Source organism: Schistocerca piceifrons, chromosome 7, assembly GCF_021461385.2.
Source record: "Schistocerca piceifrons isolate TAMUIC-IGC-003096 chromosome 7, iqSchPice1.1, whole genome shotgun sequence".
Taxonomy (NCBI): Eukaryota; Metazoa; Arthropoda; class Insecta; order Orthoptera; family Acrididae; genus Schistocerca; species Schistocerca piceifrons.
In genome coordinates, this window is record NC_060144.1 from 492,491,395 (window position 1) to 492,512,511 (window position 21,117).

A 21,117-nucleotide genomic window follows, 5' to 3' on the forward strand; every position below is an offset into this window, starting at 1 on the left:
TGATGAGATGTGGTGGGAGATTATCCGTTTGTGAATTATCCGTTTGTGAAATTCGAACATGTTGCACAAATTTACGACCTCTTTTTGTCTTAGGAATGATCACGGTGTCCACAATGCTGCTTGTGGTGGCGGTGAACACACTGCGCCAGACGGAGGCCGAGAACTGGGGGCCGGGGCCGGGGTCGGGGACTGGCGCCCGTATGGAGTGGCTGCGGGGGCAGGGGGCGCGCGACGCGGCGCGCTACGTGCGGCCGGGCCAGCCCACGGCGCTGCTGCCGCCGCCGGCCGGACTGTGCGCCGGCAGCCCGCCCCCGCAGCTGCTGCTCGCCGTCCCGTCCGCCGTGGCCAACCGCGAGCGCCGCGACGCCGTGCGCGCGACGTGGGGGCGTGCGCTGCGCGACTCCAGCCGCCTGCTCTTCGTTACGGGCCACTCCGGCGACGGCCGGCTGCAGGTAGGCCGAGCTCTATGCGGGACTCCTCTCCACACAGTGGGTGGCAAGTAATGCAAGTAATGACAAATATACATACTATTCTATGTCATCATCAGTTATCTGCTATATTAGCAGGTCCTTTGCTTCTCCATTTTCTGGGATCTATTGCTTCCTTCTTAAGGCTGCTGTATGTTGTACCGTCCATCCTGTCCTCCAGTATCTCGAATCTCTTCCTTCCTCGCTTCCTTTTCCCTTCTACATAACCTTCTAAAACTGTTTTGATCAGTCCGTCATTCTTTCTTAATATATGCTCAATCCAATTTCTTTTTCTTCTCTTTATTACATCTAGTAACTGTCTCTTTTCTCCCACTCTTCTCAATACCTCTTCATTTTTTACTCTGTCCATCCAACTTATTCTTTCCATCTTCCGCCATGTCCAGATCTCAAAAGCCTCCAGCCTTTCTCTGTCTTTCTTCCCCATAGTCCATGTTTCAGCGCAATATAGAACAACACTCCACACAAGACATTTTATGAGTCTCTTCCTGAGTTCTCTGTCCAGACCGCTGAAGAAAATTCTCCTTTTCTTATATAACGCCTCTTTTGTCATTGCTATCCTTGTTTTAATTTCTGTGGTGCACTTCCAGTCGGTGTCTATCCTGCTTCCAAGATACTTAAAATTTTGCACCTGTTCTAGTATTTCTCCATTCAGCATAATTTTTATTTCCTTATTTCCTCCTAGTGCCAATACTTTTGTTTTATTTGTGTTAATTTTCATTCCATATTTTTTCCGTTAGTTTTAATGGTGTCCACCAAATCCTGTAATTCTTTTTCCCCTGTGGCTAGAAGGACCATGTCATCAGCAAACCTCATACACCCTACTCTTCTTCCTCCAATTTCTGCGCCTTTGTCATCTAATGAGCATTGGTCAGTCATATTTTCCAGGTAGAGGTTGAAAAGAGTAGGGGATAGACAGCATCCTTGTCTTACTCATTTCCTTAGTCCGATCCAGTTTGTACTTTCTCTTCTCACTGTAACTGAAACCTTTTAATTAAGATATGAGTTTACAAGTCTTTTTGGTTTTCCAGTCCACTCTCTTTTTCCCTCATTATAGTCGCCAGCTTGTACCAAGCCACATTGTCAAATGCCTTTTCTAGATCGATGAAGCACATATATAGGTCTCTTCCTTTTTCAGTAAACCTTTCTCCCAAGATTCATAGGAGCCCTATTGCATCCCTATTCTATGTACCTTACATTATTTTTCCACATAGTTCGCTTGCCGATTCACGCATTTATCCCATCACAGCGCTAAATTTGAGATGCCCCTGCAGTTGAATTCGTCCAGCTTACTACAGAACCATTGTTGGACTGCTGTCTTGGCTTCATCGTTACTTGTGAATCGCTGTCCTGCCAGGAACTTCTTCGGCAGTCCGAAAACATGGAAGTCACTGGTGGAGAGGGGGGGAGGGGGCGAGGTCTGGAATGCATTGTGGGTGGTCCAGCATCTTCCAGTGAAATTGCCAGAGCTTTTTGGCAGTTCTGATTGCCACATGTGGTCTCGCACTGTCGTGGAGCAGAATCACGTTGTTGACATCGAGAATCCCTCGGCGCCTTCGCCTGATGGCTGGCCATAGACGTAACAGTGTGGAGCAGTGTCTGTCGGCGTTGATGGTTGCACGTTGTGGCACGAAATCCAGCAGGAGCGGTCCATGACTATTCCAGAAGGCCGTTAACATCACTTTACCAACAGACGGCGCTGAACGGAACTTTTTGTCATAGGCGAACTGGAATGTTTACGTATCGTGCTCTGTTTCTTGTATTCGAGCGTGAAATGCAGTATCCACTTTGCATCGCCAGTAACAATGTGGCCCAGGAAACCTTCACCCTCCTTGGAGTAACGTTCCAGATGATTCACTGAAGACATTATTCGCCTCCTTTTCATCATTTCACCCAACTGCTTTGGCACCCACCGACATGAAACCTCCCAGTACCCTAATGATCCGTGAACGAAGTCTTAAGCATTCCCATACGATATGCCAAGTTCTGGGAAATGGCCGTGATGGACACACACTGATCTGATTCACCACTGCACCCACCCAGGAAATGTCAGCGGCGAACGCGACCTTCCCGACTGCTCATGGTCATGCAAGACTACACGGCCTTTGTCGAACTCTCACCACCACCACCACCACCACCACCACCACCACCACCTCACAGTTCTCAATCCCAGACAGTTTTCCCCATGTGTGGTCTGCATTTCCCTGTAGACCTCTATGGGCGTTCGTCCCTTGCCCCATAGAAAACGAATCACAATTCGTCGCTCTAACGCCGTAGACGTTTGTATCACTACCGCCATCTTTAACAACTGACAGCAGCGCCGTGCGGCGGATCTACTGGCAGATGAGGCTGGTACGAACCAAGAAAGTACTACGCTGGGAATGGATATGTTGACTTCGCATTTACAGCCATTATTTGGTTAAAAGAAAATAGACGCAAAGACTTCCTGATTTAGCCTCATAGTTGATAGAGAGGCACATTCCCTTAAGACCCAAGCTGAATTACTGACTGCAAACGGATTAATAAACATAGTGAAACTGTATCGGTTGTTGGCTGCTGCAGATGACTGCTTGAATACTAATGATGGTTAATTTGCAGAGGTGTGGCAAAATAATTACTTTTGCAGACGATTTCTCTGTTTTCCTGCAAGTGGTGAGGTTTGTCATTCGCCTACCTGTCAGCTGCTGTCCCGACCGCGTCTGGCATCTAATTAATTCTCTTCTAGCAGAGGTTCAGTTGGTGGTTAATTGATGTAATCAATAGGACAATAGAAAGAAGCTAAAGACAGGAGAAAATGTCGGTTCTGGTAAATCTACTATATTGTTTCTGCAATAATACACAATAAATTGGCGGGGTAACCTGACCCAAGACTGTAGCTGTAAATTTTTGAAAACCATTTCCTATTGCTTTTTGATGTGTAGATTGCCATGAATGAAGGCGTGTTGTGCGGGAGTAGTGTCAATCTGCTTTGGATGATCCAGCGGAGGGGGCAGGAGGAGATGGGCATAGATAGGAGAAAGGAAGAGGAGGAGGAGGAGGAGGAGGAGGAGGAGGTTGACACAGAGGAGGAGAGCAGAAAAGGAGGTTGGTCAGGAGGTGGTGGAGGTGTATGGGAAGAGTGGTTAGGTGGTGGTGTGTAGGGAAAGGGTGGTAGGAGGAGTTGCGTACAATATATATGTCGAACATGTATGCAAGTGAGGTGTTGGAGTAGAGGCTAGTACATGTGTGTCTAAAACAGAATGTAAGCTTTTATGTACAGCATCTCACCATGAACCAGTAAATAATCTTCTACCGAATTTGCCACATATACTGCTTGAACAACGAGAATCAATACTGTGCAGGCTAGAAACCCCTAGATCCCATAGGAGCTGAGATATTGGCAGAAATGGTTTTTTTTACGTTCATATACAGATGGCCCTGCTTGACAGGTGTGTTGTGTTGTAGTAGTATTGCCCTACCTTATTATCCTGGTTTGAATTGCAGCCTACACCTCAGGCACAACAAATGTGTTTTCAACCCCGAGCATGTGTTACGGGACTAGTATTTGCCTGCTTTATCGACCTCTTTTAGCAGGTACCGCACATGTAGTAGGCTATGGGAGAGGTAGGGTTCAGATCGATAGAGGAGGGAATGGACAGAAAGAGGGGGCAAGGGGGTTGTATAGGGAGTGGGGGGAAAGGGAGATCAAGTGAGGTGGGATCAGGAGGGGATTTATGAGGGGAGAGGAGAGGAGGGGAGGGACAGTGAGAGGGGATGGGAGGGGACAGATGGGGTGAGGGGGAGGAGGGATTTTATAGTTAAAGGGCGCAATAGAAGATGGGTAGGGAGAATTGGCAGGAGACAGATAGAGAGAGAGGTGAGGAGAGGATGGGTAAGGACAGAGAGGGGCTGCAGGGGATGGACATTTAGAGGAGCAGTAGGAGATCGCTAGGAGGGGGGGGGGGGAAAGATCAGGTGAAGGATGTAGATAGGGAGGGGGGACAGACAGTGGCAGAGGGGAGGAGGAGATCAGAGAAAGAGTGTGGAGAAGGACGATATCGACAGTGGAAGGTGAGGGGACGGAATCGATAGGGAGGTGAAAATATACAAAGGAGGGGGATGAGGGGAAGGGCAGGAGGCAGGTAGAAGGTGTAGAGGGAGAGTGAGCAGGTGGAAAAGGAAGAGGGGAAGGGGTAGATGTACAGAGAGTGGGGAGGGGGGGAGGAGTTGGACAGAGATGGGGCTAGGAAGAGGTGGGCACTCAGAGGGAAGAAGGATGTGTGTAAAATATATGTGTGAGCCAGTTAGTATTGTTGATGGTGAATCATACATTCTACGTCGACTTACGGCTAACAGAAAAAATTTTTCTGCAGAGTGTGTCACAACTGTCGGATCTTTGTGAAAACATGTTGTCATAAAAACGAAGTGTGACACAGTCGCTTGACCATTGTGTTATGTTGCAGGAAGAGCTAATAGCCGAGGCACTGGTGAACGGCGACATGCTGGTTGAGGACATGGTGGACACTTACGACAACCTCACGGTAAAGACGCTGCTCATGCTCAAGTGGACGGCTGACCACTGCTCTCAAGTCTCTTACGTCGTCAAGGTACGTTTTGCTGTAACCGTAGTGTAGTGGACAGCTACTAGCCACGTACACTGTCTCATAAAATTTCACTTAAAAGTGTGTAGATGGAGTTGGGTAGATGTCATTTTGAATGGAAATCCCTGTGAATGGCATTCTTCTCGTGTTCTCGAAAGGTGTTCCGCTATTCCGCGTATCCTGGATGAAACGGCGATCGTAATTCGCTATGTGACGTTTTCTGTGCTTCGGGTCGATAATTACAAAGTCTGAGCCTCCATTAGATCATCCCCCAAATCAAACTCGTGGATTTCATCGAAGTCATGTGATGAACTGTAATGGCTACATTCAGTTCCAGGTATCGGGTCCCAGCGTTCATTTGTTTTATGAAGTTCTAGTAGTTATTCCTTCTGTGAACGTCGATGAATCAAAACATCTCTTCATAATAAAATATTTGTTAAGCAAACGACTCGCAAAAGAATTTCTCAGTAACAACTTCTATTATTACTTTTTATTTCATCCGATTTAGTATGTGTGAACTGTTTGTGAAATAAGTCTGTAAACGATGCACTTACTTTAAATGTTACGTGTGTGTGTGTGTGTGTGTGTATCGACTCCTAAAACGTTACATCTAATCACTAGACTAATTTCGTTCGTCTGGTGTTTTTGTACTTCGGATGTTTTTTATCTCTTGTAAGATTTGTCTTTCGTTGTCTTGCTGTCGCAAGGTACGGACGGCATTCTGCTGTGCTCATAGTATAGATTATTATGTAAATGATTAGGTTTTCTTAATATAGTATGGAGCCAAAGTTATTCTGCCTTCTATTTCTAACAAAAACAATGTCACTTTTATATGGTTTTCAATTTGTGTGGTGTGTCTTCCGAGGATCGCGGCTGGAACAAAGACGACGGCGGCACATTGTTAGTCGACGTTAATGACTGAGCAGTTTTCGTGTTAAGTCATTACTTATCATTGCATCTTACTCTGTACTTCCCTAAGATACTTGTATTGGTCATATTATTTGTACATTTCAGGATTTTCGCGCAAGCTATGCAAAAAATAATTCGGTCATTCGTCTACTAACAATGACGTCGTCGTGCGGCCTACACCAGTTAGACTCAGGAACGTTTTGAAGTTTTTGATGGTTGTTAATTTCCCCTATATGCTGCATTCTCAACTTCACGCCGAACTCGGCACGAAGCATTGGCTGCATTACCACGCTGAGCCGTACATATTGTGGACCGACTACATGCGCAACCAGCTGGCAACTGTGGCCGAGCGGTTCTAGGCGCTTCTGTCCGGAACCGCGCTTCTGCTGCTGTGGTCGTAGGTTCGAATCCTGCCTCAGGCATGGATGTGTGTGATGTCCTTAGGTTAGTCAGGTTTAAGTAGCTCTAAGTTCTAGGGGACTGATGACCTTAGAAATCAAGTCCCATAGTGCTCAGAGCCATTTGAACCATTTTTTTTAGAGGACGATGCTACCGGGAGAACTCGAGTGCTCGAGTCATTTTTCCCTTTCAAAAATGGTGATATGTCAGTTGATGACAAACCTATGTCTGTTCGTTGTGCAACTGTTCGAACACATGGAGATGTTGAAATCATTTGTGCAGCCATCAACGAAGGTCGACGGCGGGCCATTGAAGAAATTCTGGAGCTGTCGGGAGTGACATGGAGCTCAGTGCAACGAATTGTAACAGAAGACATTGTAACAGAAGACATGGGAACGAAAAGGGTGGCTGCTAAGTTCGTGCCACGACTGCTGACTGCAGAACAAATACAAGGTCGCGTGGAAGCATGCTGTGCTTTGAAAGAAGTCCTGAAATGATCCACACCTTTTTTTTCCAAAATTATCACAGTTGACGAAACTTGGTGCTATGCTTATGATCCTGAATCAAAGCAACAATCAAACCAGTGGAAGACTTGAAAGTTCGCCTCGCCCCAAGAAAACTCGTCAGGTGAAATCAAACACTAAGAAGAATGTAGATTCGTTTTTTTCGATATGATAGGACTCACCCACTAAGCGTTTCTTCCACAGTGTCGGATACTTAACCAGGCTTTCTACTTAAAAGCCGTGAAAAGATTCCACAGCAGCGTGCGGCGGAAGTGGTCTAATTTGTGTAACTGGTTTTTCCATCATGACAATTCACCTGCTCTCACAGCCCTGTTTGTACGACAATTCTGGCCCAAAATTGTTATGACCCCTGTTTCTCACGCCTACCTCGCTTTGCGACGTTTTTGTTTCCTAGAATGAAGACACACATGAAATAGAAGCGTTTCGCTGAGATTGAGGAAGAAAATGACGGAGTCGCTGTCAGGCATCACGAAAAATGAATTTAAAATTGTTTTGAAAAATGAAATAGAAGATTAGAGAAGTTTTAGTGCAAATAGCGAGTCCTTTGAAGGGGATTTGATGTTTGTGCTTCAAATGTGAATAAATTAGTGTAAAAAAATAAGTTCTGTTTATTTTGTAGTTTTTCTCTAAAGTAAGGAATTCTTGCCTGTCTTCTTCTAAATTGAAGAGTCTTCTGTAAACTTTGTTAGCGTCCGGCATTAAACAGCCACCGATTGATGTCGTAGTGTTTATTTGAAGAAGGGAAGTACTAAACGGAAGTGCCGTTTTCTTCACGAAAAGTGTTTCCAGTGCTGTAGTGTTCTCAGTACACTGTTGCATGTTCCCAGACTCGTTAGGAGTACGAACTCACGGAGAAAATATTTAAAACATTCACTACTAGATGACGCACAGTATTTGTGCCGACTAATGCTTCCCTCTGAGTCAAGGTCTTCTTAAAAATGGTTCAAATGGCTCTGAGCACTATGGGACTTAACTGTTGAGGTCATCAGTCCCCTAGAACTTAGAACTACTTAAACCTAACTAACCTAAGGACATCACATACATCCATGCCCGAGGCAGGATTCGAACCTGCGACCGTAGCGGTCGCGCGGTTCCAGACTGAAGCGCCTAGAGACGCTCGGCAATTTCAGTGACGCACAGTTGGTGTGGTAAGCAAGGGTGCATGTGAGCTTTTATTTGTATCAGTAAACATATCCGTAGTAGGAGATAATATGGGTTTCAAACAAGTAGAAAAAAGTTGGAAAAGTGACTAGACAAAACAATGTGTCTGGAAAGCATTAAATAAAGCCATTTCGCCCTCAACATCACAGGGAGTTTTGAGGTAAATTTTGCAACATGTAAGCCATGTAATAGATTCGTGTCAGAGACAGTAGTCACTACTAAAATAGCTTTTCTGTAATTTTTGTATTATTCTCTTGCAAAAAGGAGATGTGAGAAACGGTTTTTGTTAAGTACAGTTTCACTTGCTAAAACATTACTGCTGTATGGCTGTACTTGTGTTAAGGCTGATAAACGTAGTGCCTCTGTATTAATGACACTACCAACAAAAAATTTTCTTATTGGCACATGGAACCAGTCAGCTCCCGGATATAGCACTTAGAACATTTTGTAATGAATAATTCCAGGTAAGCTGTAAATATTTTAATTAGTATTTTTTTCTTTTTTGCTACAAACTGTTTCGGCTGTAGCGCCAATCTTAAGTAAACTTCTAGATGTTACAGTTGATGAGACAACTTATATTTGTAACAGATGCATATAAAGGTCAGTTTGTGTGTGTACTTACGTCCAGATGGCATAGATGTCCATATTTCATTAGCGAGTAAACTGTTAACTTATCTATACGTTGCTAGATTGTTATGTGTCACGAAAGTTGTATTTTTACAGAATTCTGTTAGTGAAATTCTTCTGATAGCTAGAATGATAGTTTATTATCGTTGATGATTTACATTTAATGTTTAATCTTCGCTAGTCAGTGATGCGAGTCATAAATATTATAATTCTGTTGTGATTGTATCTATGATTATCTTTTGTTTCAGTTAATGTGTGCCTTTTAGCCATTCTCGTTTTCCAAAATTTCAATAAAATTTTCTAGATAATTGTTATGTTTAAGATAGATCGTTTGGTAATTTCTTGTGTGCATGTACATTTCTAATTCTTCCAAGATGTACGTAGCATCCATTTGATATTTTGTGTGGCACTTGCGTTCCCTTTTCGATGCATTGTGCTTCGGTTTTTCAGGTGTATCCAAAATCTTGGACCGCTATTTCACAATAGTATAACATAATATGACAAACGCAAACTGAACATAATACATTCAACAGCATAAATCAGGAATTACTAACACAAATGCAATAGCAATAAAATCGGATAAGGTTAGCAGTGTAGTTATTATAAATCATAGTGAATATATTAATAAAATTACTTTTTTGGAAGACAACGTTACAGAAATGCCACACAACCCCATCAAGTATGCTGCACAGGCAAAGAAATGCATCAAAAATTGTATTATAATACCAACAAACGAGGGAGAGGAAAGCTTCCATCATTATGTACCCACGTACTCCAAAATTGCACGCAGAACCTAAGAGACACAAAGAATTAACTTCAAATCGCCCAATTATAAATTGTACTGACTGCCGAGCGTACCTTGTAAGTAAAAAAAACCTAACACATTCCTTATCAAGGTATATGGCTACAACAAGAAGTATCCCATAAAAAAACTCATGAAACATTAGCACATGGCAGAAAAGATATACAAAGACCACAAAATCACAGATTTTTTCCTTTCATATTACAAAGCTATATACAGACAAACCCGTACAGGAAAAAATAGAAATTATGAAAGGTAACCTTCGAAGACCTAGAAAAACTTCAATCGCAGGAACCTATGAAATCATAGCTCTGCTAAAACTAATTTGGAATGAAAATTATTTTGAATTTAATCACAAAATTTACACACAAGCTAATGCAGTGGCTGTGGGAAACTGTTGCTGGTACCGTTGCCCACAAATTTATCATCACACTGGAGGAATAATTTTTCGGCTCCCAAAGGCCATTACTCAACACAATTAGATATTATCATAAATATGAAGATGGCACGTACGTGGTAATGAATGAAAATGATGAAGTCATCGAACCAATTCATCAAGAACTCAACGAATTGCATAAAAAATAAAACTTAGGTTGGAAACAGAAACAAACAAATAAATCCATAAATTATCACGATATTAAAATGTGCAACAGTAACAACGATCGTGCTTGCAAAATCTACAAAAAATCAACTACCGCAAACAGCATAATTAATGGAAGATCTTGTCAGGCGAATCGCAAAAGTATGACTACTTCAATTCAATGATGAATAGAATAATCAATTTGCCAGTCGAACATTAAGCAATACAAAATGAGCTAACAATACTTCAACATACAGCTCAAGAAAAGGATTTCAATCCAAATTTAGTTCAAACTGTATGAACAACACATAAAAGCTAAAAGCCAAACCATACAAATGGACATAAAAGTTGTTGTTTTTCTTCTGTCCAGAGACTGGTTTGATGTAGCTCTCCATGCTACTGCATCCTGTGAAAGCTTCTTCATCTCCCAGTACCTAGTGCAACTTGCATCCTTCTGAAACTGTTTAGTGTATTCATCTCTTGGCCACCCTCTACGATTTTTACCCTCCACGCTACCCTCTAATACTAAATTCGTGATCCCTTGATGCCTCAGAACATGTCCTACCAACCGTTCCCTTCTTCTAGTCAAGTTGTGCCACAAATTTCTCTTCTCTCCAATTCTATTCAGTACCTCTTCATTAGTTATGTGATCTACCCATCTAAGCTTCAGCATTCTTCTGTAGCACCACATTTCGAAAGCTTCTATTCTCTCTTTATCTCAACTACTCGACATAAAAGTAACAAAAGAAATCAAAATTAAAGGAAAAGTGACATACATACCGACAATATACTTGGAACACGTAACGAATGAAATAAACTAATTCTTATACATAACTACCATAAAACTAGCATTCTGAACAAAAACAATCTAAAAACGAATGTTCGATCTGGAAAAACCAAAATATCCGACTTTAGCAACGCTGGCACATACATTTCGTGTAACGACTGCATTAAATCCTATTGCGGTCAAACTGGATGAAATTTTAGATTTAGATTCAAGAAACACACAAGAAAGCGACAGCAGTGAATTAAGCTTTTACCTATACCCCAAAAAACATACCGAAAACGCATTTCAAGCGGTACATAGAACATAAAGACAGGATACGAACATCTTCGAAGAATTATAAATATATACGCACACACAGAATCATCCAAATGATATTTTTAATGAACCAACCAATCTTAAAGATGAAAATTAACCAGAAAATTTTATTGAAATTTTGGAAAAGAAGAACGGATAAAAAGTAGACCGTAAACAAAAACAAAAGGTAATCATAGATACAAATCATAACCACAGACATACAGGACTAAACTGGCAACATAGACGTACATTGTTAGACTGGAAATATCTTATACTTTATCACTGGTGTCACTGAAGCCAGCAATTTGCAATAGCAACCGAGCGCAAACGACGTGCAAAAAGCTTTTTGTTTGCAGACAAAATACTGGTAAGAAATGGGAATAAACTGATAAAACTACGTTACCCTTAGTTTTGACACTATGGTTCATATATGCGTCGCGTTTGGCGGTAATTTTTTGTACAGCAGACGGAAGATAAAAAGAAAGGAACATGTTTCAGAGCAAACATAACTAGAAACATCTTACGCGTTTTTGTTTTTGCGCTGTGTGTAAGCCTAAATAATGACACTAAACTTTGTTTTATCCGAAATCCCGGCAGTATTTGTATAGTTTTTGTGGGAGTTTAATTATCTAGTATTAACAGACGTAGCTTAATGATGTGTTTTCATCCTGTTTTGATCATCTTCTGCTTTTCTTGCTTTTCTTCGAATACCATACTCATTATGAAATTGCAGCCATAAGTAGAACGTGTAATTTGTCGTCGATAACAAGTGTCTTTCTTCATTTGAGTGTTCTTACGAAAAGTGCAATCTGCTTAAAACATGCGTATACGTACTTGATGCGCTTCTCGTAACTCAACTAGTACGCAAATATTTCTCTACTGCAAGAATTTCTTAAACCAATTCGTAGATCTTACAACGTTATTTCGTTTCAGAAAATCGTTTTGGTATAGCACACTTCCCGATGTCGCCATCTTTCCTCACCAAACGTCAAGCTTCAGTAAAAGCTACGTCTTTGACAGTCCAGTAATGTATGTATGTGATCATAACAGAGCTATAGCAATGAAACATATCATCACTGGCTAGCAAAGATTGTACAGTAAAGGTAAAACATCAACGAGAATAAACAGTCATGCTAGCTGTCAAAATAACTTCACGAAGGAAATTCTATACAAATAGAATTTATCTGACTTTTAACAATCTAGGAACATCTAGACAATCGATAGTTCATTGACTGGCGCAATATGGGCGCCTATTCCTACTAGACGTAAGTATATATGTAAAGTGACATTTACAACTGTTATAAATGAAAGAAGACTCACCAACTGGAACCTCTAGAGATTTGCTTGGGAATGGAGCTGTAGCTGAAACAAGTTTGTAGTAAAGAAGAAACAATAATTTGCATTTGACTTGGAATTATTTAATATAAAAGGTCATATTATGAAACATACTACGCTGTGGGTCCAGCCGAAGAGAAAACCTGGAACATTCTTAAAATAAATTACGTACTTTCTAATTTTTCCACTGATGAAGTGGAAAGAGGTGATGTAATTATGCGACATCAGAATACGTTCGGTGCTTTTGGGTACAAAGAAGTAATACACAAAAAGAGACATTGGCTTTTGATTATTTTGACAAATGTGAGATTTGGCTCTTGCGACGAGACCATCAGGCCTGTTAATCAAATGGTGCAAATGGCTCTGAGCACTATGGGACTTAACATCTATGGTCATCAGTCCCCTAGAACTTAGGACTACTTAAACCTAACTAACCTTTTATTAACCTGACACTTTCCACAGCAATACGAAGTGTCGTATTCATGATCTATGGAACAAGTACTAATCTAATCTAATCTAATCTTTGCCATGTCTTACCGGGCACCCTGTTTCTACAAAACATTTATGCCACTTATAAATTGTATGCCCACTAGACGGATCTTCAGCGTACTTGGTACGGCAATTACGCTGAACTGTTGTCGTCGACTTCGATTCTTCAAACCAAAACACACAGCTAGCACACTCTGGTCCAGTGAAGGCAGCCATCTTTAACGGAACTGCCACTACCGCACTTCGGCACTAGAAAACTTTGCGAGACAAAACTTGATGTATTTCCCTACAAATTGACACTACAGTCACCTCTGTAGCTACTATAAATTAATTTATATGAATTTTCAAAGTTGTAAAGTCATTTTAAACACCCTGTAGTGTAAGTCATGCAAAAATATTCATAAATAGTCCATGGGGACGATTCGGGATCGATTCGCGGTGCTGCCAAGAATTCCTTCTTCGTGAGAGGATTGATGTCGTGGACTCAGTCTCGTGATGCCGATTGAGGAGATACTTTAATGAGAAGTAGCGGTTCCACAGTTTGGAAAGTCTGCGAAACGGTGAGGAGAGCGGCGAGTTGACCACATGCCCCTCCATACCGAATCCACGTGACACCGCAAGGCAGAGGTTGACACGGTGGCAGGTCGACATTTTTTGGGCGTTCACGTCCTGGACCAGGATCTGATTAGGTGCTTCATCTGGTCGAATTATGTCGTAGAGGTGTCGTAGAGTGCTGGAACTTCCGTATGACACCAGAGGCTATGTCATTGTCTCTGACTGTAGAACATTGGTAGCAATGTTGATTTTTCTAGACAGTGGGTGAGCTGATTTCTTCCTTGCTTATCGGCATCAAGCATCCGTTTCAATACACTGCTAAGGGTGTAGCTGCTGTCTCTGTTCAAGTTGTCGTTACAGTTTCCTGATTTTTAATAGCAGTGAGATCGCTGGTTGCTCCAGTTGCTTGTGAATGTAAGCCAAAGTAACAAATTTTCCCTGCGTACAGAGAAATGACAATTTTTCCAATTGGTGTCGCCACAAAATCACTTCTTCCTCCTTCTCATCTTCTTCTATTCAGACAGGAGAAACCCACGAAACACCAATTTACCCGAGGCGACATGTAACATGCAAAATTTCAGAGCATTAAGATGGAAATAAGCTGTGTGCATTCAGTCTTACGCGTAAGAGCACCTACGTGATTATAGCGAGCTCAGCGAATATTACAGGGCGGTTAAGCAGTTACCTGTTGTTAGGTGGTGGTGGTGGGTAATTTCCTTGTTGAGCAGCAGTATCATGATACTACTTTCACGGCAGGAATTCTGGATTCAGACCTTCAACTTCGAAACGATCACACTGCTCGTAGTGCAGCCACAGGCCTTTTTCTCCAAAATATGGAACACAATGTGGCAAGACTGAAACTGTTCTCATGTGAAACTCGATTTTCGCAAAATACGAGGAATCGTTTTCACCAACACCACATTGCGTATTGTTCCACATATATTTCGACTTTCATTTTTATCTCATGAGCGGTTTAAAGACCACACATCTCATCCTCAATCGCACATTACTACATGTTGAAGACACGATGAAAAGATAAAGCTTGATGATGTAATAGCAGACATACCATCTTCATACCGCCCATGCAATACTATAGCTGTAATCCAAGTATCTGTCGGAGAAGACCTACTATGTTCGTCAAATATGCAAGAGTTTACTACCTGTGCTGCGTTAAGTGTACATGGACTGTGTGAAAAAAAAAAGGAAAAGTGCTCCACTGTTATTTATACACTATTTTATAAACAATAAATTTGACTTAATACTACTTCTTAATAGCAAACAGTAAGAATTTAGATTCTCTCGAACGTGAAAAAATAGATATTGCTTATTACCTGCACGGCAAGCAATGAATCATTACTCAAGATAAGTACTTGGTTGGTCTTTCGGTACCTTGAGTTCCGAAACGTTTTCTGTTTCACGCTGCAAGGACAATTGCTCAAGTTCACCCTTGGGTAAAGAAAGTGGCGGGCTACTGTTGATTAACAGGAAATTGGAGAAGTGTAATTTTTTCCACAAAAGACATTTCTCATAATAGCTTGTGCGGACTATATTTTAATGTCATTAGATTCTCTGCGATGTAAAATTGGAGTAAATCATGAACAGGATTAACCCGTCCTTCAACTGTGTAGGAGGATAAAACTGATACGTAGGCCTTTTTAATCCCAGACTACATGGTGAGTTTTCTTTCGTGTCATGGTCTCTGCGGAAGCTATTCTTGAAAAGTTGAATATTCCCCGCTTGGTAAATATTCTTCAAATTTTCTAAGTAGATACCAATTTGAGATTTTTGATTTATCTTAGACTATCACAGAACATGCAGGCGACTGTTCACGTTGCACAACTGTTCACGTTGCACGACTGTTCACGTTGCACGACTGTTCACGCTGCACGACTGTTCACGCTGCACGACTGTTCACGCTGCACGACTGTGTTCACGCTGCACGACTGTGTTCACGCTGCACGACTGTGTTCACGCTGCACGACTGTGTTCACGCTGCACGACTGTGTTCACGCTGCACGACTGTGTTCACGCTGCACGACTGTGTTCACGCTGCACGACTGTGTTCACGCTGCACGACTGTGTTCACGCTGCACGACTGTGTTCACGCTGCACGACTGTGTTCACGCTGCACGACTGTGTTCACGCTGCACGACTGTGTTCACGCTGCACGACTGTGTTCACGCTGCACGACTGTGTTCACGCTGCACGACTGTGTTCACGCTGCACGACTGTGTTCACGCTGCACGACTGTGTTCACGCTGCACGACTGTGTTCACGCTGCACGACTGTGTTCACGCTGCACGACTGTGTTCACGCTGCACGACTGTGTTCACGCTGCACGACTGTGTTCACGCTGCACGACTGTGTTCACGCTGCACGACTGTGTTCACGCTGCACGACTGTGTTCACGCTGCACGACTGTGTTCACGCTGCACGACTGTGTTCACGCTGCACGACTGTGTTCACGCTGCACGACTGTGTTCACGCTGCACGACTGTGTTCACGCTGCACGACTGTGTTCACGCTGCACGACTGTGTTCACGCTGCACGACTGTGTTCACGCTGCACGACTGTGTTCACGCTGCACGACTGTGTTCACGCTGCACGACTGTGTTCACGCTGCACGACTGTGTTCACGCTGCACGACTGTGTTCACGCTGCACGACTGTGTTCACGCTGCACGACTGTGTTCACGCTGCACGACTGTGTTCACGCTGCACGACTGTGTTCACGCTGCACGACTGTGTTCACGCTGCACGACTGTGTTCACGCTGCACGACTGTGTTCACGCTGCACGACTGTGTTCACGCTGCACGACTGTGTTCACGCTGCACGACTGTGTTCACGCTGCACGACTGTGTTCACGCTGCACGACTGTGTTCACGCTGCACGACTGTGTTCACGCTGCACGACTGTGTTCACGCTGCACGACTGTGTTCACGCTGCACGACTGTGTTCACGCTGCACGACTGTGTTCACGCTGCACGACTGTGTTCACGCTGCACGACTGTGTTCACGCTGCACGACTGTGTTCACGCTGCACGACTGTGTTCACGCTGCACGACTGTGTTCACGCTGCACGACTGTGTTCACGCTGCACGACTGTGTTCACGCTGCACGACTGTGTTCACGCTGCACGACTGTGTTCACGCTGCACGACTGTGTTCACGCTGCACGACTGTGTTCACGCTGCACGACTGTGTTCACGCTGCACGACTGTGTTCACGCTGCACGACTGTGTTCACGCTGCACGACTGTGTTCACGCTGCACGACTGTGTTCACGCTGCACGACTGTGTTCACGCTGCACGACTGTGTTCACGCTGCACGACTGTGTTCACGCTGCACGACTGTGTTCACGCTGCACGACTGTGTTCACGCTGCACGACTGTGTTCACGCTGCACGACTGTGTTCACGCTGCACGACTGTGTTCACGCTGCACGACTGTGTTCACGCTGCACGACTGTGTTCACGCTGCACGACTGTGTTCACGCTGCACGACTGTGTTCACGCTGCACGACTGTGTTCACGCTGCACGACTGTGTTCACGCTGCACGACTGTGTTCACGCTGCACGACTGTGTTCACGCTGCACGACTGTGTTCACGCTGCACGACTGTGTTCACGCTGCACGACTGTGTTCACGCTGCACGACTGTGTTCACGCTGCACGACTGTGTTCACGCTGCACGACTGTGTTCACGCTGCACGACTGTGTTCACGCTGCACGACTGTGTTCACGCTGCACGACTGTGTTCACGCTGCACGACTGTGTTCACGCTGCACGACTGTGTTCACGCTGCACGACTGTGTTCACGCTGCACGACTGTGTTCACGCTGCACGACTGTGTTCACGCTGCACGACTGTGTTCACGCTGCACGACTGTGTTCACGCTGCACGACTGTGTTCACGCTGCACGACTGTGTTCACGCTGCACGACTGTGTTCACGCTGCACGACTGTGTTCACGCTGCACGACTGTGTTCACGCTGCACGACTGTGTTCACGCTGCACGACTGTGTTCACGCTGCACGACTGTGTTCACGCTGCACGACTGTGTTCACGCTGCACGACTGTGTTCACGCTGCACGACTGTGTTCACGCTGCACGACTGTGTTCACGCTGCACGACTGTGTTCACGCTGCACGACTGTGTTCACGCTGCACGACTGTGTTCACGCTGCACGACTGTGTTCACGCTGCACGACTGTGTTCACGCTGCACGACTGTGTTCACGCTGCACGACTGTGTTCACGCTGCACGACTGTGTTCACGCTGCACGACTGTGTTCACGCTGCACGACTGTGTTCACGCTGCACGACTGTGTTCACGCTGCACGACTGTGTTCACGCTGCACGACTGTGTTCACGCTGCACGACTGTGTTCACGCTGCACGACTGTGTTCACGCTGCACGACTGTGTTCACGCTGCACGACTGTGTTCACGCTGCACGACTGTGTTCACGCTGCACGACTGTGTTCACGCTGCACGACTGTGTTCACGCTGCACGACTGTGTTCACGCTGCACGACTGTGTTCACGCTGCACGACTGTGTTCACGCTGCACGACTGTGTTCACGCTGCACGACTGTGTTCACGCTGCACGACTGTGTTCACGCTGCACGACTGTGTTCACGCTGCACGACTGTGTTCACGCTGCACGACTGTGTTCACGCTGCACGACTGTGTTCACGCCGCACATTCCCTGGCTTCTCGGATCTGCATTGATTTACAGACACTTAAAGTGTATTCCATTACGAGGCACACAAGTGTTTTAAAAGCTGTTTTGTAGGCAAACGCCAGTTTTCCAATATTCTACTAATCTTGATCCTTTTCCGCACCTAGTGGACTCGCAGATATTTCTATGAGATGTCTGATACCAGTTGTGATTCATTAATCCTTTGATTAAAGGTTACAATTTTTTTAAGTTTTGGAATATGTTCAACTTTAAAATTTTCCTTTTGATGAGCTAGAAACAGACCTTTGCACGAGATTATTTCGTACAAACATGACTGGATATTACATTTTTTTTCATCAGGTAACACTTCCTCATAGATAACAGCGCCAAATCTGAGATTACAGCTTCTTCTCATTTGTACGTTGCTGCCGGCTCATCCGTTCCACTCCGGGGCTGCGGCCACACTTGGAAGAGACGTCCTCATTTCCGACAGGGAATACTATCACCACCATTAATTAAGAGAGTAGCATGCGTCATGGGAGATCTAAGAAACTATTACTTCAGAATCCGCTAACTGCAGGTGCTTCCATGGAAAGTCCCAGAACAAATCCCACTTATAAATGGTAATAACGACCACATAATAGTACGAGCAGAAAGCTGCTGAAACCAGTCATGAACAATGAAATGACAAGTTCCGACTGGACTGTATATCCCAGTGATAGGTTCAACTCCTGTGGAGGAGTGATTATAACTGAAAATAACAACATAATACCCAATGAGGCTAGTACAGATTCCGAATGCGAAATAATTTTGGGTGAAGATAACTGTTAAAGGTGGAGTAAACATGGATACCGATTGCTTTTATAGACAGACTGCCTCGGAAGCAGTAGTGGCGGAAAATTTATGGAAAACTTAAGATTTTGAGTAAACTTCCTGGTTATAATATTAGAAGCAGATTTCAACTTACGAGCTATGGACAGGAATGTTACAATCATTGGGGGTGGGGGACAGTGAATCATGTGAAGTTCTTCTCAATGCCTCATCCGAAAATTATCTCGAACAGCTAATCAGAGAACCGAATCGTGAAGGCAACACCTTGGATCTGCTGGTAACCAGCAGGTCCGAATGAAAACTACTATAAATAGGAATGTAAATAAATAGGAAGATATTTCTGGATAGCTAGTGCGAGAAACAATGAATTTCAGTTTACCTGAGCGGTCAACATGAAACATTCATCTTCAGGACTGTACGTTGAGCGTAAACAAACTTCAAAAAAATTACACACTGCATCTTACAAATACATATTCGGAGAAAAAATTGTGGGGGATGGCAAAGCCCCACCGTGGTTCGACAACCGTGTTTGAAAGCTGCTCAGAGTGCCGTAACCTCACAAACAAACTAAACGAAATCAAAAGTTGCGTAAGGAGAGCCGTGAGTCAAACACTCGACGAATTCTAAAGTAAAATTGTCCAACAATCTAACAGAAAACCCTAAGAAGATTTGGCCTTAAGTTAAATTAGTAAATGGCGGAAGGCCATGTGTCCATACTCTCTGTGACCATACTGACGTCGAAACTAAGGATGACAGAGAGAAGGAAGAGGTATTAAATGCATTTTTTACATAAGTTTCACTAGGGATTATCATATCGTGGCACATACATCGAAATGACCTATATCGAAATAAAGGATCACAGCGTAGAAAATCAGTTGAAATGGCTGAAAAGGGGAAAAGCCACTGTATATTACGGGACACCAGTGCTATTCTACATAGAATATGCGAAAGAATTCGCTTCCCTTCCAACAGCAGTGTAACGCAGGTCACTGGAGGAGCGAAACGTTCCTAGTGGTAGGGAAAAGGAGCAGGTCATTACCGTTTTCAAGAAGGGTAGCCGAACATACGCAAAAAAACTATAGGTCTGTATCAGTGACGTCGGTATGTTGTAGGATTGTGGAACATGTTTTCCCCTCGCGTATTATGACTTTTTCGGAGACAGAAAAATCCCCTCCGTAGGAATCCAGAGGGGTTCCAAGCGCTTCGTTCGTCCATGAGACCCAGAAAGCATTATACATCGTCACCTAGGTTGACGCCATGTTCCTTGACTTTCGGTAGGCGTTCGACAAATTTCCGCACTGCATTCTAATGAATAAAATACTGTACTGAATGTCAAATAAGCTGTGTGGTTGGATTGAAATGTTTCTAGCAAACAAAACACTGTATGCCATTCTTAATGAAGAGAGATATCAAGATGTAAAAGTAAATTCCGTCTCACTCCAAGGAAGTGTACTAGGACCATTGATTTTCACAATATGTATACAAATGACATTGTGGAAAGAGTGAGACGTTTCATGATGCTTTTCGTGATAATGTGAGGCACACAGTGATAAAATGGCTTGGAGTATACGTATGGAGTGATTCAAAGTTGAAAGAGCTCAAGAAACCAATCGCAGGTAAGGCAGATGCCAGAGATACATTGGAAGACTCTAGATCAAAAGATGACACCTGTGCACGATAAAATGTTTTTGTATTGTCTGAATCTACAACAACATGAGAGTTAAAACTGTCTGTTACCCTAATGCGATAATAAGTAGCTAGAATAACAGGTAGATCATTTGCCGTTGTCATCCCCCAACCTATAATTACGTGTAATCTATGTCTGCGTATTGTGTATGTGATTGCGACATTCAGTTACGCTGTGTAGAGATGTGATCTTGTTGATTTAAGTGAAGAGAGAATGAAACAGACATGTCGAAACCTGGGCCCATCACTTACCTTACTCGTCTGTAATACCATACAGGGTCCATCTGCTTAACCTCTTCTGTCTGGCAGATACATCGTAGTTAAGAGTCTACCATGATCCCACTCGATGTGATGCCATAGAGTACTTCAGATACTGGCGAAGAACACTAGTAAAAATTT

The 21,117-nt window shown here is 43.7% G+C and overlaps 1 protein-coding gene across 1 annotated transcript in view; it reads left to right on the forward strand.

Annotated features, from left to right (window-relative positions):
• The first annotated feature begins 322 nt into the window (after window positions 1–322).
• LOC124804979 (beta-1,3-galactosyltransferase 1-like) overlaps window positions 323–21,117 on the forward strand; it is a 31,119-nt gene continuing 10,324 nt past the window's right edge. Inside the window, exons 1-2 of the mRNA XM_047265369.1 lie at window positions 323–452; window positions 4,928–5,071. Coding sequence (XP_047121325.1) covers window positions 4,964–5,071 — 108 coding nt within the window. The 5' untranslated portion in view covers window positions 323–452; window positions 4,928–4,963. The remainder of the gene's footprint in view (window positions 453–4,927; window positions 5,072–21,117) is intronic.